This window comes from Hydra vulgaris, chromosome 06 (assembly GCF_038396675.1).
Source record: "Hydra vulgaris chromosome 06, alternate assembly HydraT2T_AEP".
NCBI lineage: Eukaryota > Metazoa > Cnidaria > Hydrozoa > Anthoathecata > Hydridae > Hydra > Hydra vulgaris.
This window is the reverse complement of record NC_088925.1, coordinates 49,608,983-49,619,942: the sequence shown is the minus strand read 5'-3', so window position 1 is coordinate 49,619,942 and position 10,960 is coordinate 49,608,983. Positions and strand designations below refer to the sequence as shown.

The window sequence follows — 10,960 nt, the reverse complement described above, 5'->3', positions numbered from 1 at the left end:
TTCTAACTAAGATTTTCTCGAAAAATTATTCCCAGGATTTTCATTGAATGGTCTCTTTCTATACTAATGTTGTTGATCATAAGCTGGGGAAGTTGAAGTGGTAAATTAACAGAGTTAGATGGTTTGTGAAATAAAACATATTTTGTTTTGAGGATGTTTAAGGAAAGCTTATTAGCTTTGAACCACTCATTTAAGTTTTGCAGCTCGTTATTAACTATAGAAAATATTGTTTTTATATTTGAGTGAGTGAAGAAAATATTCGTATCATCAGCAAAAAGTGTAAAACTAAGAATGTTTGAAGTTAAATAGATATCGTTTACATAGAGTAAAAATAATAAAGGTCCAAGAATTGAGCCTTGGGCTACACCACAACTAATTGTTTGTAACCGTGTACATGTTGAATTGTACGACACTCTTTGTTTCCTATGATTTAAGTAACATCTGAACCATTTTAGATTGTTGTTTGTTACTCCATATATCTCTAGCTTGTGTAGGAGGATTTCGTGGTCAACTGTATCAAATGCTTTGGTTAAATCAATAAACAAGGCTAGAGTATATTCATTTTTTTCAAAACCGTTCAAAATTTTATTGAATAATTCAATTATTGCATGATATGTTGAATGGCTCTTGCGAAAACCAAACTGATTGCTATAAAGGATATTATTTATTTCAAGATAGTTATATAACCTATGATACATGATACGTTCGAGAAGTTTTGAAAAGCAAGAAAGAATTGATATAGGCCTATAATTGGATGCTAAAGAGTCGTCGCCATTTTTATAAAGAGGGACTACTCTTGCTATTTTTAATTGATCAGGAAAAACACCAGTTTTTAAGGATAAATTGAATATTGTTAAAAGAGGCGATTCAATAATATCAAATACTGATTTCAAAACAATTGAATTGATTTTGTGGATGCCTGGACTTTTGTTGGTTTTAAGTGAATTTAAGGCTGTTCGAAGTTCATCCGCGAATATTTCAAACTCATTTATAACTGAAAGTGTTTTTTTAATAAAAGACTTAAACGTTTTGCTTCCCGGAATTATTTGATCGGCTAAATTTTTACCAACGTTTATAAAGAATTCATTAAACATATCAGCAATTTTGTCTCTGTCAAAAATATCTGTGTTCATTTTTGTTTGTAAATGCTTTGGAAAAATAGTGTTTATGTTTAGTTTTTTTTTTTCCAGTTACTTCTTTTATTATATCCCATTTTTTTCTTCCATTTTCTATTGAATTTTCGAGCAGATTGGAGTAATAGTTTTTTTTTTAATTTGCTTTTTAAATTTTTTAAAAGAATTTTTGTATTTTTTATATTTAGTTTTATTTTTTTTTAAATTATCATGGAGTTTTTGCTTCTTTTTTGATGATTTTTTAAACCCTTTTGTCATCCAAGGGTTTACAGGTTTTTAGAATGAATTGTTTTCTTGGTCTTTGGAAAAGCTTTTTCATATTATTTAAAAAATAAACGTATAAAAAGATCATAAGCCTTACTCGCACTGTTGCACTCAGCTATGAGCAATCTGCTTTATGTCCTGCTGCCTTGTAGGATACGCCTTTTCAGGCAAAGGCTAGGAGATGCCAACTCCGACTTAAAACACCCCTGCATTGAGACTCTTGGTTGAGTAAAGGCTAGAGATGGTGTCTCGAAAAAAATACTCATCTTGGGCAGATGTTAAATGCATCCGGCTACTGTCTTGTAGAAGGCCTACTAGGCAAAGACTTAAGGGGTAAACAAATTCTATCGGTTGGCCAGCCTCGCACCCCTTCTTCATCTATTAGGCTGGCGCAGGTGTATTTTTAATACATTGTTTCCAGTTTAGGATGTTGAATGCTGGATATTCTTGACTCAATGCATAGGCAACTTATTCTATTATCTCCTAATGAGGGTACAGCTCTAAAACTTTTAAAAGTATTATGGTTCTGAAGCCGGCTGGTAGTCAGGTTTCCCGAACTCTGTAGTAGCTTTCAGAGAGGCTGATTCCATCAACAGCTAAAAAATATCAAAGTATTAACAGTGCCATGTTGCGCATGGATGGTGTCCCTGTTTGTACTTTTTTTGTGTATTGTGGAGGATACATTTGGAGCCCTTTGTTACGGGTTAGAGTTTATTAATAGTAATGAGGCAATTGCTTAGGCTATTAAACAGTGTTCTGAGTACTATCTATGCTTTAAGTTGAGTTCTTCAACAAATTTAAAAATGAATAAAGTACCAAAAACTAAAAAACACAAAAAACCATCATCATCACCAAGTTCTCTAAATCTATCATTCACTAATATTCATGGTCTTTGAAGTAACTATTCTTCTGTTGAGACTTATCTCTTGCAAAGTTCACCAGACCTACTTGCTCTTTGTGAGACTAATTTGAGTTCGGCTGTCTCATCTTGCGATCTTAGTGTTGATGGTTATCTTCCTTTAATTCGTAAAGATTCCAACAGTCGCATGCTCAGCCTGGGCGATTACATTCGTAAGAATTCACCCATTTGTCGTGAAACTAGGTTTGAATCCACAGACTATTCTTTTATGTGCTTTCGTTTAGCACCTTTTTACTTTATTGTATTTCTCTTTGTTCTATATTGCTCTCCTTATCTCAAGACTGCACTCTTTACGATGATATTTCTGATCAAATTGACCAATTTATTTCTGATCAAATTGACCAATTTATTTCTTATCAAATTGACCAATTTATTTCTGATCAAATTGAACAATAGTCTGTTTATTACTGCTAGAAAATCGTGACTTCTGGAGAATCTTTATAGTATCAATAATAAGAGCAAATCTGTAATTCCACCTCTCTTGTATGGTTCAGACTTTGTCACCTCACCTAAAGACAAAGAAGAATTATTTGCTAAGAACTTTTTATCAATATTATCTCTTGATTCCACTAGTTGCGTTCTACCTGATATAGCTGTCAAACAGGTTGATCCATTGCTTGACATTCGTATCACTCCAGCTTCTGTATCTAAAGTGATTTCCTGTTTAGACTATTCTACAGCTTGTGGCCCGGACAACATACCTGTTATAGTCTTGCAGAAGTGTTCTACGGAGCTTTTGTCTATACTTTCAAATTTATTCAACAAGTGCTTATCAGAGTCTTGTTTTCCAGTCTGCTGGAAAGCGGCATCTGTTATCCCTATTTTCAAAAATTCTGGAGAGCGATCCGATTTGTCTTACTACCGTCCCATTAGTCTTCTTCCTATCATAAGCAAGGTTTTTTAATCTTTAATTAACATACACTTAATCTCTCATCTTGAATCTAATAGTTTACTTTCTGATCATCAATATTGATTTCGATGTTTTTCTTCTAAAACTGATTTACTAACAGTAATAACCGATAGATTTTATCTTGCATCAGATAAAGGTGGAGAGGTTAAGGCCATCGCTCTTGACATTTCTAAAGTTTTGATAAAGTTTGGCATGCTGGTTTTCTCCGTAAGCTTTCTTTTGAGGGTGTATCTGGTAATATTTTCAAGATTATTGAATCCTTCCTTTCCAATTGTAGTATAAAAGTTGTCCTCGATGGACAGCATTCTTCTTCTTATTCTGTAACTTCAGGGTTTCCTCGTGTTTCGATCCTTGGCCCTATACTCTTTTTAATTTACATCAACGATCTTAAAGATAATCTCACATCTAAAGCGGCATTGTTTACTGATAATACTACCATTTATTCTTGTCGTGATAAGAAGCCAACACTCTCTGGTTGCATGGAAGGGGGCATTTGAGCTAGAAAAGGATCTCACTTTTGCTACAGCATGGGGCTCACAGTGGCTGGTGAACTTCAATTCAGATAAAACTCAATTTTTTTCAGCCAATTGTTATCGCAATTACTTAGATCTTCCTATATTTATGAACGGTAATGTATTTGATGAGTCATCCACTCTTCATCTTCTCGGATTAACTCTTACTTTCGATCTTTCTTGGAAACAATATATCAGTTCCGTTTCAAAATTAGCATCTGCTAAGGTTGCATCTCTTTATCGAGCTCGACACTTTCTTACTTTAGATTTTTATTCTCTATCTCTATAAATCTCAAATCCAGCCTTCTATGGAATACTATTGCCATACCTGGGGCGGATCTTCTAATGATGCGTTTTCTCTTTTAGACAAGGTGCAAAAATGCCTTGAAAAACATAGTTGGACATGCTCTTGCAGCCAACCTCCAACCATTATCACATCGTCGTAATGTTGCTCCACTTTCTCTTTTCTACAAATACTATAATAGGCACTGCTCTAAAGAGCTAGCGTCTCTTGTGCCATCTACTAAAATTCATTCTCGTGTTACTCGTCATTCAATTAAGTGTCATCCTTTTTCTGTGACTGTTCCTAAATGCCTCAAAAACTCTTAATCCTCTAGTTTTTTTCCTCGAACATTAGTCGTTTGGAATTCGCTTCCTTCATCTTGCTTTCCTGATTCATATAATGTGCAATCCTTTTAGTTGTCTGTCAATCCTTATCTTGCTCAACAATCTTCATCTTTTCTTTTCTAGTAACTTCCAACTTTAATTAGTGGTTGCTTGTAGCTTTGTTGGAAGCGAAGATGTTTAAAAAAATCACTTAAAATAACTTAATTTTCTTCGTTATTCTTCGACAAATTTTAACGATGAAGTCCGCGTCGTTTGACGCGGACTTCATCGTTAAAATTTAAACTAACTTTTGCCCTGAACTTTTGAATGAAGAAAAGAATTAGATTGTAGACGAACTTATAATTTAATTATAGATAATATTTTAAATCCCCTAAATAACTGGGGAGGTTGCTCAAAATTTATATGGTCATATTTTTTGAACACTAAGAGATTATTGCATGACATTTTAGACTTGTTAATGAACTTAAATTTAGTTTAAAATGTTAAAAAAATGTATATATAAATGTTATGAGCTCGTCGCTCTTGTGCTAATGGCATGAAAGGGAGGTAAACACTTTAGGGGTTTATTATTTACAGACTCCGATTATCGCAATACTTTTGAAAAGATTTACATAAACATGAATATATAAACGTTTGGAGTTTGCTCCATGTCGTTAAATAAAGTTCAATTCTCAATCAAAGACAAAAAACTTTCTACGGGCCTGATTTTATATATGTCATTGGAATCTGGTTGTTAAAATATTTTGGTTTACACTTTTGTTAATTTTTTACATTAAATTTTTGAAAATTTAAAGTAAAAAAAGTTACAAAAATTTACTGAAAAAAAAAAAGAACTTGATGTTATTTCATCTTTAAGATGAAATAACATCAAGACACTTTTCTTCACAATCGACCATACAATTTTTAATTTGAAAGTGTGCTTTTTTGAACCACCCTACTAAATTAGCTATATTAAATAAATTAAAAGCGACTGTTGTGGTTATGAAAAGTTATAAATTTTTTTTAATTTAAGAGCCGTTTTTTCTAAGAATCAGGCAAATTCCTGAAACTGTGGAAGTGACCTCCTCCAAATTGCTTGAATTTTTTATATATTGATCAGAATATAGAGAAAACCTGTTGGGGAAAAAAAAAATTTTCAAAAATGTTTCGTTCACTCGGAATCTGGGCTTAAATTTTTGAGATTTTTTTAAAAATTTTTAGAAATTTAGTTTTTGCCACCTTTGAACCCATTTTTTTGGCAAGGCAAAAAGTTGCACATAGCTTTTGTAGTTAATATCAGACGCAACCCAAAAGCTCTCTCCAAAAAATATAAAAAAGTTGCGTGACACTGTGCGGTTGGCTAATTATCATAGTTCAAAAGTACAAAATCAATCAGTTTTGTCAACTTTTAATCGGAGTTAATTCTAGCGGCGAAGTGTTGCACACAATTTTTCTTTTAGGATTTGAAATTATCAAAGGTATTGAGTCTAAAAATGCAAAGAAAGTTATGTGATACCTAAGGCCTATTAATATATTAAGGCTTGAAATTGGAAAAAAATGTTTTAGTATACTTACAAAATGAACCATTACGGCAGAGGCGCTTAGTTTTGTAAAAATGTAAACATATCCAACTGTCAATACAAAAAAAAATTCGTGTGATTTTGTCACACGCATGATATAACATGAATTAAAAACTGAACAAAAATCTAACATCAAGATAACTATATTGCTAATTAAATAAAACATAAATCAAACATTTAAATGTTTTTCCATTTAAAAATTAGTTTTTCATTTATTAATAGAGTCATTTACACACATTATCCACCACATCACACATAATTTCTACTCTGCTGCAGTAAGTTTCTCTAAGAATAATGATATGACTGTATTATAGTCTTCTTCGGATAATGAATAATCGCCACAACCACTGATTAGAAAAGGAGCATTTACTAAACAGATAATTTTATCAGTTTGGTTATTTATCTCCTCGGTAGTAACTGGCCAGCGAAAAGTATTCTTCTCTTGCCCGTTAATCATACAATTAACTCTGATCCCAGTTATAGATACCTAAAAGTATTAGCGCAACATTTAAAATAATATAATAAAGAGTTTATGATTTGTTTAATTTTGCTTACATTCAATAAAACTTGTAAAGTCTTATATAATGTCATTCTGAAATTATTTTTACATTTTATTTATATTCCTTTTATTTTAGAGCACTGTTTTGTAAAACAAAATAAAAACTTGAAACTAATATATACTTTGAATAATATTACCTCCACAATATATCCAATATTCCATTGTTTTTCATATGCAACAGCAACCCAATCATTCACTTTCCATACAAGACAAATTTCTTTTGCAAGATTGGCGATGTCTTCCTCATATTTATTATCATCTTCATTGTCTCCTGCCAGATTAAAGTCATCATTTTCGCCATAAACTTCTTTGTTATCGTTAACCTGACTATTTTCATTATTTTCTGTTGTCGGTTCTACCAGCTTACCTTTTCTTTTCAGGTTACTAAATCTATAACAATATCAATTGTACATATTTTTAAACATATGTAAACAAACACACAAAATTATAACTTTCACCTAAATTTTAATTTCATATTTGTAAAAGAACTATTTAACAGTCAGAAACATAATCTAATTTGCAAAAGTTTTGATAGCAACAATGCCTACCTTGAAAATAAAGATCTTATCTGTTGGCTAGTTACATATTGATCAGGCGGAAGTTCTCTCCTCAGCTGCATGTGAACCTGCTCAGGGCTCATTTTATTACCTGATTCTTCTCCACGAATAAAGTATTTATACAACAGTTCTTTCTGCTGATTTGAAAATCTAAAAGAACTTCGAACTGGTAATGCCCAACCTTGCAATAGAAAAATGTTCATGCAATGTGGTTTGTCTTTTACGGAAGCACTGTTAGAGGATGAAGAAATTGGCATATTTAGTTGTGAAGTAATTTTCATCTTATGAACAAACGAGTTGCGAACTTTATCCAATGATGTTAATGATTTCGGAACTGTATGAAGACCGGATAGCATGTGTTCTTCTAACTCAGCATCGCTTTCAAATGATAAAGTACAATTCATTTTAGTGCAAAATCTTAATGAATATAATTGCCTGTCACTTCTTTTCTGTTTTTCCTTAAGTGACTTGTTACGCTTAATTGAATTATCTGTTTTGCTATATGGCAACAACAACTTAATCGAGGGTTGAATTTTAAGATTTCCATACTCTTGTTCAATTCCCTCACCGATATTGAAATAACGCCACATCTTCATACTTTTCTCACCAAACTCAAATGAGTGATAGTTGCTAATGATCTTAATCTTTGGTCCAGTAACTACAGTTTTATCATTGCTAATTTGAGCAACTGCTACTTTTGCATCATTAGCGCCAAAACTATAATGCATAGCCTTGTGTATATCTTCAGCAGTCAAAAGATTATTACCAGAGTCAACGTAACTCCTTAAAATTGTCTTTACAACTGCACTCTCCCTGTCACATTGATCTTTTCCACAACAGGGTTCATTATAATCATATCTCAGCAACTTTATATCTCTCTCTTTGCATACATTGTAGATTGCTTCAGCTGAAAGATTTCCCTGATAGCAGCCGGCATTATCAGATTTGGTAAACATTTTCTTGATATGCGGTTGATCAATTCTGAATTGGTCTAAAACTGCAGTGGCTAACGAAACAACATCACCTATTCCCTGATCACACCTATACATTGAAGTAAAGTAAACACGTTTGAATAACTTTCCTGCTATTTTTATGAAGAATATATCCACATGTAAACTCATTCCTTTCTTGCCAAAATACTCTCTTTGGCCCTCTCTGTATCGAACCGGAAGAATTTTTTGACAAAAATCTTTAAGACAGAAAGCAGTTTCATCGTTTAATTGCTTAAAAGCTTCGATTTTTGCCTTTTTCTGTTGAGAATCTCTCATCAGGTGTTTTATATGTAGTTGAATACATCCTTTACAGCAATTTCCAAATCATAAATAGAATCAGCATCGTCAGAATTTTGAATTGTTAGTTCTTTGATCATCTCGATAGCTTTGCACAAATCATAGCAATCGGCACATACCACTTCTGATATCTCTGTGTTGGATTGAAGATTTTTTTCAGATGGATCTGATAAGGCATGTTTTGAGCTATGAGAAGAAATGTTTGAGTCATTGACACTACAATTGGTTTGATAACTTGTTTTCAAATACCTTTTTCCTTTTTCAAGGGCAGCTTCGAGAGATTTAGAACTAAATCTTTGTGCCAATTTTTGTAATGTTTGAAAACCATTCATGCCTGAAGCAGTAACATCATCTAATCCAGCTAAGCTTTTTCGACTTGAAGGTTTTATTGCATGCAATACTTTCCACAAACTTGAATCAGATAATGGTATATAATTGTTTTCACTACAACTTTTTCGATAGAACATGATAGCGTGGCTATATTTTGTCGTCAGTATTGCATGCACTATCTTTTGTTCTTCACCGCTGTCGTATTTTAATTTGGTTATTCCATAAGCAACATCATGCAAAATACCGCTTGTAAATATAAAGTCTAAGAAATGTTCACACTTTGTTTGATCAAGACTAGATCGGACGAATACTTTCTTCTCTGGAAATGCCAACCCTTTATGAGATGCATGCCATTTTCTTGCTGTTTCTACACGATGTTTGGTACACTCAAATGTGTTCATTATAAACTTTTTGGTATACTTGGTATGGTCTAATAATGAGAGGATAACTAACTTTCCCATGGAATCACTTTGCTTATATACTTTCTGAGCACGAATAATTTCAATTGGGAGAGGGCTATTTATTTCATCAACATTTTTACTGTTAAGAAAATCTATAAGTATTTCCTCTTGTCCAGGAGCAACAGCTTCCGCAAATTTTTTCTTTAATAAGTTTTCTAGGCGAACATACTTGCGTTTTAACTTATCTTTAGTAGTATCTTCCAGATATTCGAACTTCCTTTTTAATCTAAATTTTATTGGATTTGCATTAAGAACCTCAGTTACACTCTCACGGCTTCTTAGAGATTCGTCCAAAATCTCCTGTGAAACATTAATTTCACAGGGATCAAATTCTTCATCTGGAGTAGCAGGTGTCATATATGTTTGTTCTTGTTGTGTTTGTGTTTCTGTACATAAATTGGTGTTTTCGTTGACTCTAGATAAAGCAGTTTCTTGCTTTAAATGGGTAAAACACAGCATTGCACCAACTGAAAATACTTCATTGTATCGCTTTGACATTGATATGACGACATGTATTGGTGACGCCCTTAAAGCGGGAGATTTTTTTCCTTTTATATTTAGATGGTGAGGACGAAAGCATGTTTTTGGAGGACTCCATGCAATACCAAACGTGTACCGGTGAAAAGCACATATTTGTTCATCCTTTTCAAGATTTCTTTTAAGTCTATTTGCAATAAGTCCATTTACTTCCCAAATATTATTATCGTTTAATCGCATGACCTAAAAACAATTTTTTAAACAATTATTAAGTGTGTCATTTAAAGCATTGTTTATAATCTGACTCTTCACGAAAAATGTTTACAAGTTTGAAATACATTGTTGTTATTATTAAAATACAATATTGCAAGAGTGTGATTAATTTAGTGATTATTTATTAAAAGAGTGAGGAATTAATTAAAAGAGCTATTTTTTTTTGTTTAAAGAACTTTGTCTCAAAATCTTATTGCAGAGAAGTTATAAAGTATGTAATTATAAAAATTATATTACAGTCTGCGTAAATTTAAAATACATAATTACCTTTAAGTTGATGAGGTGTTTCTTAACATCAACATCTCCCAGCTGATGAATGTAGAACATTTTGTTTATAATTTTATGTTTTTTGAATGATCCACAATTTCCTTTTGAAAAGCAACAACAGTTTTCATAAAAATATTTGTTTTGTTTCATACTCAACTAAAAACAAGTTCTATTTATGCAGTACCTATTTCTCAATAGCAATGATAAAATATCTACTCTATTTATGCAAATTTTAAAGATCGTTAAAATAAAGTTAAGACATTTTTATGGTAAAGTAAACAACCGCCCACTAACTTGTTTCTCCACAATCGTGATATCAGCGATTCTTTTTCCATTCGATCACCACAAGTTATTTGGTTATGACGTAAATTTAAATAATTCACTTCTGATCCTGTATTGTTTTTTATTATTATTTATTTCAATTGTTATGATTTCTATATCATAGTCAGAAACGCTTAAATTTTTTCTTAACATTACGTGCAATGTTTTGTGTAATGCTAAATGCTAATTTTGGATGATAGAAATTTTATTGTGAGCGAAAACCTCATCTGTGTGTCCAAAAAAATATCTCTTCGTGCTTAATCATTTTTAACAATTTGTACCTTTATTTTTAACTTAATATCTAAAGATCACACGAATTTTTTTTATTATTATGTTAGGACCTTTTTGTATTGACAGTTGGATATGTTTACATTTTTACAAAACTAAGCGCCTCTGCCGTAATGGTTCATTTTGTAAGTATACTAAAACATTTTTTTCCAATTTCAAGCCTTAATATATTAATAGGCCTTAGGTATCACATAACTTTCTTTGCATTTTTAGA

The 10,960-nt window shown here is 32.0% G+C and overlaps 1 protein-coding gene across 1 annotated transcript; it reads right to left on the bottom strand.

The window, feature by feature from the left end:
* Positions 1-6,186: 6,186 nt before the first annotated feature.
* LOC136081469 (uncharacterized) lies at positions 6,187-9,840 on the bottom strand. The gene is made up of 3 exons (XM_065798783.1): positions 7,032-9,840; positions 6,621-6,873; positions 6,187-6,411 (listed from the first exon to the last, which is right to left on the bottom strand). Exons 1-3 carry the CDS (start codon positions 8,306-8,308, stop codon positions 6,187-6,189), a joined length of 1,755 nt encoding a protein of 584 aa, XP_065654855.1. The 5' UTR covers positions 8,309-9,840.
* Positions 9,841-10,960: the final 1,120 nt, after the last annotated feature.